Raw genomic sequence first — 20,655 nt, 5'->3', positions numbered from 1 at the left:
ACTTTCATGTCTTGACTGTAGTCGTCTGCGGATGCGGCCTTGGTTAGCAAATTCTGAAGGTGTGCATAGATCTTATAACCGGGTTGATCGAAGCGATCTCTAATAGAAATCAGAATTCTGTCTATTGCTGCGTAATAGGTAATCTGGTATAGATCCTTCCAAGATTTGGGATGGCTGCCTTCGCCAATACCAGCCTCATACCGGTTTAAAGCTTTCCTCTTCCGTGGCATCCTAGGCTCACTTACATCCACAGTTTCAGACTTATTCTCTACGTTTTGCCAGAATATATCAAACTCTTCATCAGTCTTTAAAGCAGATATCATTTTGATTGTTACATTTGCTGCAACCTGGCCCTCTGCAGCTGACAGTTCCTTCTTTTGCAACGTACAGCTTATGTTGTCAACTAACCTAAGTCTCCTACTTCCAAGCATTACACCAAAAAGGAAATCAAATTTTGTTATCTCGGTTGCCACTACGTTTACTTTGGCAGACGCTTCCAAGTCTCTTCGAGCCATCTGCGAAAACTCCTCCAGGCTATTCTGTAGCACGGAATAGTTAGCCTCGACACATGCCAAAGAGTCTGCTCTCACCGTCCATCTTGTTGGACACAAGGTACGAAATCCAGGCTGACCAGGTGATAACTAATTTTTTCATTTTCTTGTAGGTTGCATTTCTTCTCGATGAATACTTCATCAGCTTTGATAACTCAAAAGTCATATCGAGGGCATTTCTAATGACTTTTATTTTGCGAATGGTATCTTGACATGCCAGATTGAGGGAAGTGTCCATAACAGTGCGTGTATAATGCCCTTCGCTCGACTGCTAATAACTGTGTTGCGACTCCAGTGCGAACGCCGGCAATGTTAGCAGCACCGTCGTAGCACTGACCTCGGCAGTTCTTCACTATCGCAACTAAAGTATTAGCATCAATTGAGTCAGTTTGATGGATACCTAGAAATTCCTCGTGGGGTTCCAGGTCATCGCCTACCCAACGCAAACAAAGACGACTTGACTTGTTCGATTGTACTGGCATCAGTTGTTTCATCAACATAATAGAGAAATATGAACCTGACGATTTGATGCTATTTACGATGTCTCATACAATTCGATTGGCCATAATCTGAAGTAGTTCATTTTGAACGTCATGAAAAGTATGTTTCTCTCTTTTCTTTGCCAAAAAATCTTTCACTGTATCATCAGAGCTTTGCAACAGAACCATTAACTGACTAAAATTTCCATCTCTTTTACCAGAACCGTCACCTCTAATTGCAAGTCCTTGCCTAGCGAGAAATCTCAGCAAAGCCATCACCTTCAAAAGACATGAGCGATGTTCTTTCTTAGTCTGGGCTGCTTGAGATGACAGACTATCTGCAACATCTCTTGTAGCTGGAAGAGTGATAACTGCTTAAACTGCACGTTTGTGAAACGAAGACCTTTCGTGCCTCGCAAACGCCACACAGGCATCTTTCCAATTTTGAAATCCTTTGGAAATAAACGAACGTTCTGTACCCGTCGGCTGGAGTTTCAGTTGTTTAGTTGCTGTAATACATACGTGACAGAACACTCGTTTGGTCTCTGCGTCCCAATGAATCAAGTCCAGCGATCAAGCCGTTTCTCGTTGAAGAATCTGCGAACTATTTTTCTTTTCCAAACTCAACCGCAGGAAATAAGATCTTCTTGGGCTGATTAGGCCTTTCACTCACGTCAGGGCACAATGGGAAGGCAACAGACATGAAATCGTCCGCGTGAGGTACACGTGCCTTTCCTACAGGGTCCCGGACAATGTTTTCGGAACCCAGACCGCCTAACATGCCAAGGCGAGAGCTCGAAGGGCAAAGAAATATAATTGTTCTTGCAACCAAAAATAGAAATGAACCTTCAAAAAGGGCTACGGCCATGGCCGTAGCGCCGTAGCCGTTCCACCGGGTCTGCTGGTCTGCCACATTTTGATTTTGAAATTTTTGTAACCGCAATTATTATAGTAATGTTGCTGATATCAATTGATTTATTTAACGTGCATTATCAAACTTTAAAGCGCTTTACCATTTTGGCTTATTAGCGGTTATTAGCAGACGCTATATCATTATCCGGGCTTCAAACGCATGCTTAGCTATCCCGTATAGCAGACTACCGTATGTTGTGGGCGTCCGTCACGGAATAATGAAGGAAATCTTGCTGTGGTGCGCGGCTTGTCTTCTGCTTTTGTGTTTGCACGACGTGTGCGCAGGTAAGCTGCTATAACTATATCCTACTGTGTGAGATGAGAGAAAACCTTTCCTACTCACCTACGTTTACGTGGGCTGCGGCAGAGCTCGTCACAGTTTTATTTTAGCGTCAACTAGCACTTTGATACACCCGATCATTGTACTCCGATATGCTCATGTCGCAGCGGGACCCCCTTTGTGTGCGCATGATGTTCATGGAATAGTTGTCTCTCTACAGGGAGATACAAACGTACCGAGGTTTGCTTATGTTACTGTAAAGCGTCGGTGGTGCCATCGCAAGTGTTAATTAATTAAGGTGCGAAGTTTGGAAGTTTGGAGAACAGAGTGTGTTGAAGGTGATGTGACAAGTGATATAGAGTAGCGGCACCTAATTCGGAACAGTTTTGGCCACGCCTTACTTCAAGATCGTGTTTCTTTTTACCGAAGTGCTTGATTGGCTTGTACCCTAGATAATCTTGTAGAGTAACGGTTGACACTTCGATGGAGCGACGCTTGTTTCGGTCGACCACATTTCAACACCGCGATTGCGCAGAATGTGGGCGTTTCGTGAGAAACCGTTAGCTCTCCCAGGGATCCTAATTCGGAACATTTATTTTCTCCCAGATACAACCATCACTTCGCATTGCGATTTTGTCATGTGTTTATCTAGTCTGTACTGACGATGTAGAATAATTTTGTGAATGTTTAGGCTCTGGCTACCATTTCCCCTCATCTTGCAAAAGCTAAGCTAAAACGGCCTGTTTCTCTCTAGAAATCGTTTATTAGTGCAAAAACATGGTACAGACGGTTACATATATCTACTAGCATGGTGCTTGCACGTTTCATTTGGTGTGGATGGCAATATGGCGTACAGAGAGTGATTTCTCTCAATGCCTAACTGAAATTAATCAAGTAAGCGGTAGTTTTGAGGCACATACAAAATTCTTACTGTCTGGATTTTATTGGTATGCACTCACAGACTTCTTTAGCACCAGTCATCTCCGTCCTGAAGTGGACATCTCATTCAACGAATGTGTACTAGTCTACCGACCCCCGACTCAATTACATGTAGCTATACAGGCATAAACAGCTATTTCTATTTCGATGAACCTTTGAAAAGCACACTGCTACGCATGTAGAGTAACGGAGTTGTATGCACGTTCCCTTGTGTCTGATTCTGCACGTGCATGGATGGAGCGAACGAAGTCATTTGATCTAAATGATTTGAACTTTTCCCAACTGTGTTTCTAAATACATGACGACGTTTGCTTCGTCTCAATCTGCTGCTTTCCAAGAAGCAGTTGATGCTGTTAGGTCAAAGCGTTTATCAATGCGTCAAGCAGCAAATACCTATGGCTGTGCTACAACAACTCTCTACAGCCACGTCCGTGGTGTTGTTAAACACCAGCAAACTGGCAGGCCTACCACGCTTTCAGAGCTAGAAGAGAAGGTAGTGGTTCGTGCATGCATAGCTCTAGGAACGTTTGGCTACCCAGCTACACGTGGCCTGGTTGGGCGTGTGCTCAAGCAATATCTAGCAGATGTTGGTTGTCAAAGCTCTTATCCATCAGGCGAGCCATCAAAGAAGTGGTGAAGTGCTTTCTTCAAACGCTGGCCAGAACTAACTGAAAGAAAACCACAGCATCTAACAATCAAACGAGCCACGTGTTGCACACCTGAAGTTATCAATGGTTTCTTCACAAAACTGGAGGAAGTTCTGAGGGATGAAGGTTTGCTATACCTAAAGTACAGTGACCTTGCAGCTCGCCTATGGAACTGTGATGAAACAGGTCTTTCCACTTCTGTAACTTCCACAAAAGTCATTGTCAGAAGAGGAGACAAGCACGTTGTTGAAGTAGGCAGTGGATCCGGCAGAGAGAATATTACAGTGCTAGCCTGTGGATCAGCAGTGGGGGAAAAGCTTCCTCCCTATGTTGTGTATAAAGCTAAGACAGCTGATCCAGCATGGATGGAAAATGGCCCCATTGGAACAAGATATACCAGCAGTGACTCTGGATGGATGGAAGAAGCACAATTCACAGAATGGTTTTGCTCTGTTTTTCTGCCAGCTACAGAATCAGTGCGCAAGTCTCTGCCTGTGATGCTTATTCTAGATGGTCATGGCTCACTCATCTCACTGAAAGTAGTAACATGTGCCAGGGAAAACAACACAATTATATTTTGCTTACCACCACACACAACACACATTCTACAGCCTTTAGATGTGGGTGTCTTTCGAACTGTCAAGAGAGCCTGGAGTCAAATCCTAAAAATCTACAAAACTGAAACATGTCAGGCAGTAATCACAAAAACTCCTTTCCTCCTCTACTAAAGAAATTATGGAAAAATAGTGTTTTACCTGAGCATTTGGTCAGTGGCTTTCGAGCAACAGGTATTCATCCTCTAAACAGAGAAGTTATTGCACATGGTGCACTTAACCCATCAATGCCTTACACGAAATGCAGCTATGATCGCCTGACAACAGCAACACCAATCACAGAAAAAATAAGATCCATCTTCAAAGAGCATTTTCAAGCCAAGCTCACTAAGCCTGCCTCTAAGAGTGGAAGACTTCAGGTCAACTATTACGAAGAATCAGTGACTAGCGAAGAAGCCGTACATCGCCTCAGAGAAAGAGAACGTCAAAAGAAAGAAAGAAAGAAGAAACGAAGGAATGCCGAAGTTGACTTAGCTTTGCCCCTTAGTAGTAGTCAAGAAAATCTGTGCCAGGGATGTGGTAAGGACTATGAAAACGATACCACATATGATCAGCAGTGCTGGATAGGCTGTGATAAAGCAGGCTGCAGAAAGTGGTACCACTACTGGTGCGCCATTTACACAGACATGCCTGATACGACTGAGTTGTGGATCTGCCCAGCATGTTCTTAAATACATCATTCATAAATTCTTTAGTAGAAAGAATTTCCTTTATGTAGAAACCATTTCTCTATGTAGGAGTAACGTTGGCACCACATTGTAAATGGTTGATATTAATGACAATAAAATAATGACGATGTTGCAAAATTCTAGACTCAAGTCCATCTGATGAAAAGATGAATACTTCCTATGCTGTAAATTACGTTGCTCGGGCATATCCACAGTTCCTTTTCGTCTCTGATGATAGTTAGCAGTCTTTCACATCGTAAATGACACAGAAACCTCACAAAAGTCGGTTGAAGTTACTACGTCCTTGGCGATGATGTAGTTTCACATCTACAAAAACAACAAAGAACTGAAGCTAAATCTTCATGATTTCAAGAATACGTAACAACACCTTGGCAACATTGGAACGTGTTCTACTCTGCTTGACAAGCACAAGTCCTATCCTCAGTAGCCGTGCATGTAGCTTTATCTCTTCGGTACTCGGAACGCACAAATCAAGATTCTTGCAAACGCGGTTAGCAAGAAAACGACTGTTCCGAATTAGGATCCCGTATGGTGATATCAACTATCAATATTTCAAACGTCTCGTGATCACGACGAGCACCAGCGACTGCGTGCACTCCCACTAATCTTACGAGTAAGGTCATGCATTGGTCTATAATATGATATACAATGTTTAGCAAATACGCTTTTGTTTTATAAGAAACAGGGCTCTAATTCCGGGCGTAACCGGAAGTGTTCCGAATTAGATGCCGCTACCTTATTGATTATCCGGGGAACTTTAGTGGAGATCACAATAATGGTACAGTTACCGTTTCTATGATTTCAGCTATGAGCCACAAGAAACGGGACTTTGTAATGGTCGTGTGACATCGCAAATAAATAATAATAATGGGTGCTCATTTCATTCCCACCTGTGCGAGGCAGCACGTACTATAGACAGCTGCAGAGTGAAATTTCAAAACAACGTCTAGAATACGTTGTTCTAGACGCGTAAACTACTGTTTCTTCAATTCGCTGGTGGGGTGGATAATTAAAAGTGGTGTGCAATGCACAGTAAACCACACTGTTTAAAACAGTAAGTGAGCAATGTTTCCATGGCGATGTTAGCAGTTGTTAACTTTCATTACATTAGCTAATTATTATTATTAGCTAAGGACAGCACTGTGTCACAAAAACAGTTATTACAACAATTAACTCCAGCTATATAAACTAAGACGCTGCTTACGCCTAACTCAATTTTGTTGCCGTAACAATAATCATAGAGTGACGTAACATAACGTGAAGTGTCAATTGTTTACACCTATCGAGGAAAACAAACAATTATTCAAAATTATCAATTTGTAACAACTGTCTCCTGTGTGTAGGGGTGGTGAAAAGCAGTCACATAAGTGAGCATAGTTTCCATAGAAACATCTCTAGTGATGACGTCACATGACGTAAACTATTGTATGTTTACTTTCTTTAAAACTAGCAAAGAACGATTTGAATTTATCAATTCCTAAACGATTTCCCCGGGGTAGGGTTGGTGGCGCACGGGCGGACAAACAATCGAATACCCCTTAGATGCATTAGAGAAAGCTCGCTCGCTCGCAAACTAGGGTACAGTACACTCAAAAGTGCTTGCTAGTCTGTGCTCGTGTGGCTTCTAGTCCCGCTAGCTACGCCTGGCCAAATACCATGCACTCTAAAAGTACACTCTTGGGCAAGTGTTTGGAATGTACCACGCCTTCTGTGGAGCCAGTCATGGAGCAGTACTTCCGTTTGGTTGCACACCACAACTGCAGACAACCAATTTAAGCAGCTAATAACGTTGATGGCAGTTTTTACCACAACAGTCTATTTGGTGTTTGCAATTATCTGTCTTCTTCAGAAATAAACAATGAAAACTTGTCTGCAATGCATAATGATATTTGGCCAACGCTAAATCAACGGTGTTTCCTACTCACTGCATTCTTCTAGAGGAAATTAACTAAAGGGAGTGGTTGTTAGCTGGGACAGTGAGAATTGCTTGTATTATCTAGGCACTAGTCCTCGCGTAGCCAGACCTTCTCCTCACTGGCTGTCTGTCTGGTGGAGAGATGGTCTGGTTTGTGTCTTGATGTCGTTCTGCTCTCCATCTAATGATGGCCGGGACTAATAGCTTACTAATAGGCTGTTGATGACAGATATGTAGGAATGAAGGGATCTAACTACAACGCTAGAGCTTTAAACCATCACTGGTAAAATATAGTAGAATATAGAAGGATTTTTAGTAAAATGTAGAAACCTAGTCTTCCATGCTGGTATCTAAAACCTTTAATTAACACATAGTCAACAGGCATGCCTAAAAGTTAAATGTTACCAAATCTAGCCAACAGTGACTGTGGAAAAGTCAATTAGCACTAATTAGAGAACTAAGAAGTGTGACAATCTGGCCATGGTTAGGGCTGGGGCTTACTTGAGTTCTGGGATAATAATTGAGCGAGTATGGTAAAAGGTCCAGACAAATTGTTTCCTCAGAAACAGCTTTGAAAGGAGAAAGGTGGAAAGTGTACAGAAATGTTTGATGTTTGACAGTTTCTTAACACTGAGTCATTGAGTAGCCTACATAGTTGTATGCAGCATGCGTGTTGTATCGTAATACAACCACGTATTAGTTAACACAACCGACTATCTACAACCACCGCGAAACTCACATGACTCAACTCCCCTCTCTAAGTCTCGTATCTCCTCTAATCCATATACCCGTATATAACAATGCGTAGCACAGCTTTTGTTAGTTGAATGTTGAGTGCATGTTATGCTATCTGAGAACGTTGGAACTATCACTAAACTGGCGACAATGCCTGTAATCATTAGTTCAATCATAATTTTAACTGCAAACTTTGATGAATGAGTAATGTTCTATTGACTGTCTTGTGCTGTGTGTCGGATCCAGTGGATTGCAGTTGGGATAGTTGGAGTTCATGTAGTGTTGAATGTGGAAATGGCACCAGAACTCGGAAGATTAGTAAAGCAGCTACAATGGGTGGTCAGACGTGTACAGGACCATTGACTGAGATCTGCATAGTCACATCTTGTATGATTTACTGTTATGGTCGAAGTCACACTTGTTACTGTATGTACAATGTATATGTGATGTAGGTATGGCAACCAATTTAGCTGCTAGTTTCCTAGCAACAGTGAGTATGAATTCAGTCTTTGTCGACTCAAGGAATGTACCAGCTGGCTTGAATGCCGAATTAGCAATAGATGGCAATTCAAATAACGATTTTCGATTATGTGCTGCTACAGCTCAATCTACTAATCCTTGGCTTCGTGTTGACTTGAAGAAGGAATACTTTGTTTCAAGTGTTCAAGTTGTTCTTTTTCCTGGTAAACTTACACATGTCTATGTTTATGTTGGTAACAATTTAGCAAACGAGGGGAATGACAACTACAATTGTGGAAAGGCTCCAGATGCCACCTCTCTGAATTGGAGAAATGTTTTATGCAGTGTACCAGTTTGGGGAAGATACATTAATTTACAGAGAGAAGTAACAAATCATTTTCTTCAAGTATGTGAGGTGACATTCAACTATGGTTAGATGATGTTGTGGTGTAGGTAAGTGTTGAATGAAGAGTAAAATGTTTTGTTGTTGTAGAGTTGGAGATTGCTATTCTAGACAATAATATGCATATTGAAGGAACAAGTGTGGCAGTTGATGATAATCAAGATTACTCTAATCCTATTGATTGTGGTGTCAGTCCTGATGTGACCAACTTTAATGCTCTCTTGCAATGGAAACACAACACAATCAATGATGTACCATCGTCAAGTGTACAGACTACTGGCGTATATCAGGTGTATGAGAATGATGTGCAGCGGCTCTACATCAAGTCAGCTAATGCCTCTGATAGTGGAGTGTATACATGTCAATATACCACGACTGATGGCCATATAGTGTCAAAGTCGTTTACACTGAATGTGGGTAAGACATACATACATGTGATATAACAGTTAGCAGGATGCTTTGAGTTATGTTTGTTGTTTTCAACTGTGCAATAGTATTGTAATGATGAAATGTTTGTTTGTCTACCATATTATTCTGTATTTCTGTTTGTTTGTCTGTCTGTCTGTTTATTTGTTTATCTATTCGATTGTGTTTGCAATTCTCTCCAACACCTTTATTCTTATCTGGACGACTAAACTGCTAGGAATTCATTTGAGCTCCTGCCATGTTTATACTTTGACCTAGTCAAAATACAGATAAGAGCATTTACATAAATGAGAGCCATCTATCGACTGCTGGGTAGGCATTGCTACTGTGGTTTGATCTGCAGGGAAATACTGTGTGGTGTTCTTTACGAACGAGTGGAAGTTACTACCTATGTTATGGTTTACAACATTTGAAGTTTGCACAGCTATAAACTGCTACTCTTAAATCTACTTCAATGCAGATTTTGACTTTGTTAGGTGTTGGAATATTATGTCTTTGCTATGATCCATAGACGTACTGTTTTATGGACAACACAGTTTCCGCTTTTTACAGTTGCACTTGTGGGCACCAGGTACATGTTTACACAACAGGTGTCTCATGGCAATACTGACTAGGTCTAAAGTGCTTGCACCAAATCTTTGCACTATAGCACGAGAAGATTAGCATGATTTCCTTCCCAGAGGTTTACTCACTTGTAACTGAAGATATTTTTACTTTCACTTCCACAGTTATGGTCCCTCTGGTGTAACTATTGAGTTATTGCCAAGTATTGCAAACTTAGATGCCATTTTGCTTTCAGATTCGTAACATGAAAGGGTCTACCTAACATCGTACAAAGTGATTATTATGTCATGTGACCACAAAGTTTTAATGCCACTTAAATTATCTGTCATTGTCAAATTTTTGAAATTCAAGACACATGGGACATGGATATAGCTGTGTTATGTTTCCTATTATTTTTAGTAAGTCGGGAAGAATGATTGCCTTTACATTGGCCATTGCAGATGTGTAGGTTTCAGTTGGTCAGGTTCAACAAGACTGTGATTGCAACATATGACCAAAATTATCATAGACTGTTCTGGTGAAAGCCATGTCTGTTAACCAAATTGAATACTACTCTGTGATTAGACTAATTTGATTGCATTGGAAGCGTTATATACCCAGTAGATATGTATGTGCGTATGCACACAAACGTCACACGAACTGTAAGCACTTGCTGAGCCTACTTCAGTTTGCCCCTTGCTCAGTCACATGACTTTTAGAAAGTTTTGTTAGCTGACATTAGGACTGATTTGGTCGTTTTTGTCTACTTCAAAGTTTCCAGTCAAACTTTGCTTTGCTGTTGTCGTCAACACAAGGACAATTACCAGCTGAAATACACTTATACCAGTCTTGTGTACCGGTACCACATCGTGACATGTTGGTTGCAGCAATTCTTTGATCATTTACTGTCACTGTCAACAAATGCAGCAGATTGCACTGTTTAATAAAGTAGTAGTAGGTAGATTTCTAACTTCAAGTTTATCTGCATATTAAACAGTGAGAGAGTCTGTAGGTAAGTAAAGTGGCGATCATCTACACTTTTTTGACTTTCTATCACCACTGCCTGTTCTTGCTGCCTACAATGCAAACAAGGTGTACCTTCTTCTTGGCACGTTCAGGGGTGGGCACCAGGCACTATGGCGCTAAAAGTGAGTGCCACGGAAAACCAAGTGTGTTCCAGATTGTTTTCGCAGACAGACAGGCAGGCAGGCACGGGCCATCATGTTGCACACACACACACACACACACACACACACACACACACACACACACACACACACACACACACACACACACACACACACACACACACACACACACACACACACACACACACACACAACGAATGACCTTTTGCATGTAAAGCTAATTAACTAGCAATCTGCCGGTGTGGGCTATTCAGCTAGTTTTCTATATTTGTAAAACTCATTTGTATTGAAACTCCAAACTATCTTGAACCATGCCTTCTGCCATTTAGTTTTTGTTTGCAGATGCACTGACGGCACTTTGCAGCTTTTACCGTAACCTAATCCATTGTAAAGCAGGCAGATGAAATGCTGGCAAGTGCGGGCAGTGCTTCTGCAAACAAAATGGACAGCAGAAGACATAGGTTCGAGGTGGTTTTGGAGTTTCAAGCTTTGTGGTTATAATTATAATTAGCCATGCCCTATGGAAACAAAACAAAACACCAATATCTGACAGGGTTTGTTTCGGATTTCTTGTGATCATGTGTAGTGCTGTCTGGAGCGCCAGTTATAAGAGAGCAAAGGAAACTGAGCATCAATCTTACTGACCATCCCACCCCTGCACATTGATAGACACCAGTAGGTTATCTTAGGGAGACAGCTTCTGCTTACCAAAGCTGATTTCTGACAAGCACCGCCCAATGGTGGGCACGCAACACAGCAGCCTGCCACTGCCACCTGACAACAGGAACAACCCACTATCACGTGGCAGCACGAACAACCCACTGTCCCCTGGCAGCTAACAAGAGCCTCGTCCCCAGAAATACCACCTGTTGTAAAGGGTAAACCCATACTCTGACGGGCTGCCGCTCTCTCTGTGGCCTCGGTGGGGCTGCCCCCAAACACCCAAGCATCAGCATGCGTCAACCTGTCGAGGCACTAAGCAAGACAGAGACATGAACCAAATGCAACACAAACAATTGCCGATTTATTTTTACTATGTCCACTCGATCACGCAACGCACCACAGACCACAACACTTGTGTATTCGTTATCACATATGAATATGTCTTGAAGCAGTCCGAGCTCCAAAGGCCCATCTTTGTATCAAATGCTCTGGTAGTCCAGCAGCTGTTGCACTGAAAGCTGCCCCAATGCGAAACTATGGGAGGTGTATGAGCTTGTTTCTTTATTCTTTTCTGCCTCTTCTGAAAGAGTCTTCACTTTTGCGGAAGAGCGGGCACAGGCGGAAGAGGTTTTGAATAAATAAACGATACAGAAGATGTTGAGCATGCACTCGTGTTAATTCTTTAGCAATGGATGATTTTCATTTCAGACTGGCATGAGAGTGGTAGAAGAAGTGACGTTACTGCTTTCTAATGATGAAATGAGATTTTTGTCATCTGGAGAGCTTGAAGAAGTAGTTGCGCACGTGCTAACTAAACGACAACGAAAAGAAACACAGAAGAGTTTATTTTGTCACTTCTTCACTACTTCTCTTCTAGCTCCTCTGCTCCTTTACTGGAAGAGGTGGAAGCGTTTTCTGACACCTCTTGTCACTCTTCTGACACCTCCACCGAAAATATAGAAATGAAACAAAAGTTCTTTTGTCTCTTCAGAAGAGTCAGAAGAGAATAAAGAAACGCGCCTCGAATCCTTACCCACATTATCCAGTAATGATCACAGTTGAGATGAAAGTCTGTCTCTCGACAAGAATGCTTCTGACTGGAAGCAGAAGAGTGAGAGGCCAACGTCCATCCACCAGACTGCCAAATATTGCTTAAGAGCATGCGCGAGGCACACAGGAACCCCCGCCCGTGAAGGCCAGTACTAGATTGCTGCCATGATGAAATGATTCTGACTTGAACATCCGTATGTGGACCACCATGTCTACCTTAACTGTCTTTTTCACAGTGTCCGCTTATCGAACGACATGTCGTTTGCTGCTGTAAATTCTGAGACATACATGAAACTGAAGAAAGCTAGCTGTTGCGAATGCTGCCCAATACATTAGCTTATCTCTTCGTCACAGCTGAGGCCATACGCAAAGTGACGTCTTCAAACTCCTGAGGACTGTCAACGTGATTGGGCACCGAAGTGTTTTCTTGTGAGAAGCCTTTTCTAATCTTTATATACCATGAAGAACCAATTGCCAATGAAGTGTCATTTGGAGTGGGTCGGCGTAACCTGCCTGGATGTGAAAGTGATGCCCTGCAAACAAATACACCCTAATAGTCTCCGCTCTGACTGCCATTGTGCTGAGTGCTGCGAATCTCGACAGTGTTGTCTCTGAAGCGGGCCAGCATTGGAGTTATGCCCAGCCGTTTGCAAAAGTTATCAAACTGTTTTATAGCGGTAGTCTAGGCTCCCCACATTGACGGGGCTACTGCTGCATGTTAATATCACCAATTGTAGTGGTCCAGAGTGATTCCCAATTGGTTGGTAGTGGTGTCAGTTTCCGATCTGCCAGCGTGGTAAGAATCTTGAACCTCTCCACCTGTTGACGAGACAATACATCAGCCAATGTATTGAGCGTCTCCACCAACACCATGGATATGCGAGACTGGGGCAGTAAAGTTTCCTTTAGCTGCTTTTAAGTCTACCAAACGTACAATCTGCAGGAGGTGTTTGTCTTTGGTTTCCTTTCTTGCCAAATATCAACTATTACATGGTTGTCACAGTGGTAAACCAAGCATTCTCCGCTCCATTTAGAACCCCCAAGTACAGTACCGGCAATAAGTAACCTAACATCTTTATCGTATGCGTATGGTATCGTATTGCGTATGGTATCGTAGCGTATCGTATCGTAGTGTATCGTATCGTATTGCGTATGGTATCTTATCGTATTGCGTATGGTATCTTAGCGTATCGTTTATCGTATTGCGTATCATATATCGTATGGTATGGTATCTTATCTTAATTGTATCGTTCATCTTTTATCTTATCGCATGGTACCTGGTATCTTTTATCATAGTGTCTGGTATCATATGGTATGGTATCCTATGTTTTTCCTATCGTATCATATCGTATGCGTATCCTTGCAGCTTACTTATTGCCGGTACTGTAGCTGCTGCAATAACAGTAGTATACAGCTCTTTCTACGCAATAGAAAACAACTTTTACTGGTGGTGCTCCAGTCAGCGCCTGCACAGCCATCATCCATTCCACAAGGCCCTAATGCCATTTGACTTTGCCATGTTGGTAAATAGCTGCATCTCCAAAGACAGCTGCCAGGAAGTAGTAAGAAAGTATGATTTCCCTGTCCAAGACATGCGTTTACAACTCATTAGACCAAACCACCTCAACACGGTGAGGATAAGAACATAATTCAACAAAAGGTAGCAAACTACGCCTGATCTATGGCATAGTCGGCGCTCTATAGCAAAGTCAGCTCTTCATTTAACCCCTGGATTGTGTCAACCTGACACTGAAATTCTTTTGGTTTATTAGGTGATGTCCTGTACGGTGACATATTGATAGGCAAACTATCTCCAGTGTCAAGTCGATGACAAGCCATGTTCGACTGACCAATGTTCATAGGGCCTGACAAAATACATCACGTTACTCATTCGATCAGATGTGGCAGCTGTTGCCTCTGTGGATCCTGAAGTCCATCAGACACAGTCACATGGTCACTTGTTTTCCAAGTGTCAGGCTTCCAATCAGATTCGTGGATAGACCCCTCCTCAGCATTAACTGATCTTTCAGTAACTGTGACCGATGTCAAGTCACATGTTTGTTCTGGCAGATTTCTTACTCTATTCTCCTGACAAGGCCAGCCAGTTAGCACACTTTGAATAGGTAGGCAAACAGAAGCATCCTTGCCAAATGCAACAGTACCCTAGCTTACCATAACCCAAAACAGTGTCCATCTGCAGCAGAAAATCACTTTCCAGAATAACAGAGTACACAAAACTTTTGACTAGTACAAACATATGGACCACAGAATCATTCCCAACTCGTACAGTCAGTGTCACAGTTCCAGCAAACTCCATATCGCCTTTCTCAACATTCACTTCAATACTCTCAGCAAATTCCTTGGAGACTAAAGACTGACATGTGACAAAATGAAGAACACTAGCAACATGCTTACACCCATCAACCATCAGCTTACGAGATGGTAGCTGTTCTTTCGTATTGTCTACCTTGATAGCCAGTGGTGCAGTTACTACTAGTCAACTAGTCTAACCCGTCAAAATCTTGTCACTATGTATGTACGTCACAACTCCTGTACACTCTTCCTTCTTAATGCAGTCATCTTATTAACGCTTATTAGCTCCATTTAAAGGGGCAGTCCCACGAAAAAACAACCTAGGCTTTAATAATACAGCTTTTAACGAGAGAATTTGAATGGCGTTAGTTTTACGTCTGTATTTGCCTCCGTTGTTGAACTAAGAATGATTGCTTTTCTGTAATAAATGACATCATTGATTTCAAAGTCAACAAAAGGTGTCTTCTGCCCAAACTAATGAAAATATAAGCGTTTAGTGGTAAGTGTGGAAAGTGTACCAGACATCGGTTTGTGGTTTTGACTACGTCGCTAGAGTCAGGCTCATACATAAAGGGTGAGAGTTCCATCTCTTACCAGGCATCAATCAGCAGAGTGGCACAAATGAGATCAGCTATGCTACCGCTCTTTGTTTGGGAAACTCTCGTCCACGCACCCAACGCAATGAACTACTAGCATAGGTAGGAGGTATTGCAAGCAGAAGAACATGCAACTACAAACTAAAGAGGTACGTTAGCTTGCGTAAATAACTTGTGAACATTCTCTTCATTGGTATGTTTGCGTAGCGAGTAGGTAGAATGCACAAGAGTTTAGATCTTGCCGTCTAGAAGAGATCTGCGTATGATTCATGGCTACAGTTTCAGTAGCCTTCTAGTCAACGCTGCTTCTTCTGCCTAGAAACACGAGTGGGAGTGGATACATAATTGCCACTTACCAGTAAACGTTTCCCATTGCGTCATGCGAAAGACACTTTTTGTAAAGCAATGATTTTAGTTCAACAAAGGAGGCAAATTGGTACATGTAACTAAAATCGTTCGGATTCTCTCATTAAGACCTAAGTTGAAAGCCTGGGTTGTTTTTCTGTGGTACTGCTCCGTTAACGTGCAGGTAGATGCATTGGTAACAGACAGGCACATGGACAGACTACGGTATGCCTCCTCTGTGCATGCACACCAAAGTATAATAGGCTATTTTGCAAAACATTTCGTACTTAGGCAACTCGCATGGTTTATGTATATTATGCAAAGCATCTTTATCATATTTTGACATTGAATTACTTAGGCAAAAATGTTATTGAGTGCATGTTATGTCATTTGTAAAGTTTACAGTGAAAGGGTGTACATGTAACTGCAATGCAAAAAACCAATAAAATATTTTACTGCATTTTTGTTAATTGTTAACGTCTTTAAGCCTCCAAAAATAACTAATTATTTTTGAAGTTACGTTCGTGAAGATATCGAGGAGCAAAGTTGCTTCCGGTTGTTTATATGCAGTACATAGTAGGCATACACTCTGTGACGTATTTGTAGGAACGGAGTGGCTGCAGTCCATGCAGCCAATGCAAATGTCTTATGAGATAAAATACCTCTGGGTTCCTGAAAAAGGAAGTGTGGCTTTGAGTCGCTTCTCCAATAATGCCAAGATGTGAAAGGAATGGACAGCATGAGTGAAACAAATGGGAACACATTACTGCAGCCAACAAGCAACCAGAAGTTTACTTCTTGTAAGACATTGGTGTTGCCTGAATTTGCTGTAGCCACTTTTGTTCCCATTAATACTTCACAGCGTGTACATCTACTCTACCGGATATAAACAACCGGAAGCAACTTTGTGCCTATCAAAAATATAAATTTTATTTTGGGCGCATAAGAGTGCCACAAATTAGATCAGCTGCTATGCTATCGCTCTTTGTTCGAGAAATGCCCACCCATGCACCCAACGCAGTCAACTACTAGCGTACACATAGGATGTATTGCAAGCAGAAGAACACGACTGCGGGCTAAAAGACGCACGTTAGCTTGCATAAATAAAATGTGGACATTCTCTTTTATTGTATGTTTGTGTAGCGAGTAGATAGAATGCACAAGAGTTTAGATCTTGCTGTCTAGAAGAGATCCTTGCATGAATTATGACTACAGTTTCAGTATTCACGCTGCTTCATTTGTCTAGAAACCCGAGTCGGCGTGGATACACAATTACCACTTACCAATAAAAGTTTCCCATTGCGTCATGTAAAGACACTCTTGTTGTTGACTTCGAAACAGGGGTTTCAAGATCCTTGAAAAGCAATCATTTTCAGTTCAACAACGGAGGCAAATTGGGACGTGTAACTAACGTCATTTGGATTCTCTATTCAAGACCTATTTTATAGCCTAGGTTGTTTTTCCGTGAAACTGCCCCTTTAAGAACTAACGGAAATGCAATAAACTACTTTTGATTGTTGCATTGCAGTTACCCTTTATAACATATATGTAGAAGTAATGATAACAGGTGCTGTTTCTTGATTTAGTGAGTGAAGTTTGAGTGAGCAATATTTTAATGGCAATTTTGTGTTTCAATTTCTGTAGATTGTGTTTGGGGCAGTTGGAGTTCCTGTAATGTTCAGTGTGGAAATGGTACCAGAACTCGGCGGATCAGTCGAGTGGCTAGTGTGAGTGGTCACGATTGTATAGGACCGTCAACTGAGAGTTGCATAGTCACATCTTGTATGATTGCTGTTATTGTAGAATTGTTTTGTATCTAATGTTTACGTGATGTGTGTAGGTATGGCTTCTGATTTAGCTGTCAGTGTAGGAGCAACAGTGACTCTGAGCACACAGTATAGCACTACTACGCATTTGCCCAAATTGGCGATAGATGGGAATTTAGCAAGTGCTGGTCGGTTATGTGCTGTCACAATGATGGCAACTAATCAGTGGCTTCGTATTAAGTTGAAGAAGGAGTACTTTGTGTCAAGTGTTGCAGTTATCCTGCCTACTAGTAGAAGTACAAATGTTACTGTTCGTGTTGGTAGTAACTTAACAGACAATGGGAATGCCAATCACAAGTGTGGAATGGTTCCAGATGCCAAATCTCTGAGTTGGAGAAATTTTAGTTACAATCCACCAGTTTGGGGAAAATACATCAATTTACAAAGAAACAATATTCTTCATGTGTGTGAGGTGGTTTTCAGTTATGGTTAGACGATTTTTGGTGTAGGTAGATGTCGAATGAAGAGTAAAATGTGCTTTTTTGTAGAGTTGGAGATTGCTATTCTAGACGATACCAAGCATATTGAAGAGACCAGTGTGGCAGTTGATGAGAATCAAGATTACTCTAATCCTATTGATTGTGGTGTCAGTTCTGATGTGACCAACTTTAATGCTCTCTTGCAATGGAAACACAACACAACCAAGGATGTACCATCTTCAAGTGTACAGACTGCTGGTGTATATCAGATGTATGAGAATGGTGTGCAGCGGCTCTACATCCAGTCAGCTAGTGTCTCTTCCAATGGTCTGTTTACGTGCCAATATACTGCAACTAATGGCTCTATAGTGTCAAAGTCATTTACACTGAAAGTCAATGGTATAGATACAGGAGCATAGTCGTGTTTAGTGTTGTATAGAATTGTTTTGCTGTCTCTAGTAAACTGTAAATGGAGCTCATGGTCAGATTGTACATCATCATGTAGTTTTGGAAATCATAGTCGTACACGAGCACGTCTTAAGCAACACAATGGAATGGACTGTGTGGGGTCGCCAACTGAGAACTGTGACAGCAACCAACCACCATGTGAGGGCAGTCTTATGTTATGTACGGGGTGTGTTATGAAAGGAAAGGTGTTATGTAGTTTACTTGTGTTAGGTTTGGTAATTGAATTTCTATTTAATTCTCCTTCTTGATGCATTGATAGACACCAGTGGGCTTACGTGGGAAGACAGCTTCTGGTTACCGAGGCTGATCTATGCTTAGCAATATCCAACGCTGGGCACAAAGAACTCGCTGCCGGCTGGCAGCTGCCACTATGCCTAACAAGAGCCTCGTCCCAAGAAATACCACCAGTTATTAAAGGTACGCCCATAACCTGACGGACTACCACGTGCTTAGCGGCCCCGGTAAGGATCCCCAATCACCCTCCCAAGCAAGCGTCAGCTTTTCGAGGCACCAAGCAAGATAGAGACATGAACCAAATGCAACACAAACAATTGCTGATTTATTTCTATTATTTTTGATCGCCTAAGCAATGCACCACAGACCGCAACATTGGTATATCCGATCTCACATACGTCTTGAAGCAGTCCGAGGTCCAACGGCCCCATCCTTTTAATCAAATGTTTCGGTAGTCCATCAGCCGATGCACTGGAAGCTGCTCCAATGCAGAACTGTGGGAAGTATGAGCTCGAGTCTAGACTCATGTTATGCAGTAATCGTAGTTGAGAAGAAAGTCTGTCTTTTGACAGGAATGCCCCTGACTGGAAGCAGAAGAGTGAGAGGCCAATGTCCATCCACTGGACTGCCAAATACTGCTTAAGGGCGCCTACAGGCACATGGGACCTTCTCTGGGGCCAGTAGCACATTAAAGCCGTGATGAAATGGGTCTGTCTTGGACACCCATAAGTGGAGCACCACCATGTCTTCCTTAAACTGAACGTCTTTTCCACAGAGTGTTTGCTCATTAAACAACGTGTTATTTGCTGCTGTAAATTCTGAGACCTGCATGAAACCGAAGAAAGCTGTCGTCAATGCTACCCGGTACATTAGCTTATCATAGGCACAGTGACGTCTTCAGACTCCTTGAGCACAGGTAACATGACTGGGCTCCGAAGAGGTCTCTTGTGGGAAGTCTTTGATACCTCCGTATACCGCGGAGAAACGAGGTGTCATTTGGAGCAGGTCGGCGTAGCCTGACTGGATGTGAAAGTGACAAACCACTGATAGATACACCCTGATAGTCTCTGCTGCAACCGTCCTTGCACTGAATGCTGCGAATCTTGAAAGTGTTGTCTCTGAACCCGGCATGGGAGGTATCCCCAGCCATTGGCAAATGTTGTTAAATTGTCTCATACCGGTAGTGTAGGCCGCCTGCATTGACGGGCTACTGCTGTCCCATTGAAACTGCCAAACGTCGTGGTCCGGAGTGATTCCCAATTGGTCGGTAGTGGTGTTGGTTTCAGATCTGCCAGCGGGGCTAGGGTCTTGAACTTCTCCACCTGTCCTCGAGACAATGCATCAGCCAATGTATTATTCATACCGTCAATATGCGAGACTAAAACAGTATAGTTTCTTGTAGCTGCTATAAAGTACAGGGAATGTATGAGCTGCATGAGGTGTTTGTCTTTGGCGGTCTTTTCCAAACTCTTGTACAGCTCTTTCCACGCATCACAAACGACTTTTGCTGGTGTTGCTCCAGCAAGCGGTCTCACAGCCACCGTCCGTTCCAGAAGTTCCCAAAGCCATGTGACCCTGCTGAATCAGTAAACAGCTGCATCTCCGGAAACAGCTGCCACAAAGTAGTGAGGAAGTATGACTTCCCTGGCCAAGACGGAAGTACGCGTTGCCACCACTCGATGTCTGTGCAAGTGTCTTGTGACAATTGTACCCGATGAATAAGTGTTATCATGGTTGTTACTAAATTGATTAGCCTTCTAATAAATATTGGACCCATTGGTAGAACCTTCTCTGCAAAGGAGAGCTTGCTAATCAGCGACAGTAGCTGGCATTTTGTGCACTTATTACGTGAGCACCACTGCTGCAGTTCGGCTTCGAAATCCTCCCGTTTTACCTGTGGAAGGTGTAGCATCTTAGTGCGTGAGTCAATCTCTACACCTAAAGAAGTCAAACTTTTGCCGGTCCTTCCACCTTCTCGGGTGCTCACTCTATACCCATACA

General features: G+C 42.4%; 1 protein-coding gene across 1 annotated transcript; it reads left to right on the top strand.

Annotated features, from left to right (window-relative positions):
• The first annotated feature begins 2,127 nt into the window (after positions 1-2,127).
• On the top strand, positions 2,128-19,907 carry LOC134185355 (uncharacterized). The gene is made up of 9 exons (XM_062653136.1): positions 2,128-2,227; positions 8,008-8,148; positions 8,214-8,651; positions 8,714-9,040; positions 17,352-17,489; positions 17,548-17,961; positions 18,022-18,351; positions 18,412-18,605; positions 19,839-19,907. The coding sequence occupies exons 1-9, from the start codon at positions 2,161-2,163 to the stop codon at positions 19,905-19,907; spliced, it is 2,118 nt and encodes a 705-aa protein (XP_062509120.1). The 5' UTR covers positions 2,128-2,160.
• The last annotated feature ends 748 nt before the right edge of the window (positions 19,908-20,655 follow it).

The sequence above is a fragment of the Corticium candelabrum genome, chromosome 10 (genome assembly GCF_963422355.1).
Source record: "Corticium candelabrum chromosome 10, ooCorCand1.1, whole genome shotgun sequence".
In the NCBI taxonomy this organism is placed as follows: Eukaryota; Metazoa; Porifera; class Homoscleromorpha; order Homosclerophorida; family Plakinidae; genus Corticium; species Corticium candelabrum.
Note: the sequence above shows the minus strand (reverse complement) of the source record. Positions and strands in the feature narration are given on the sequence as shown.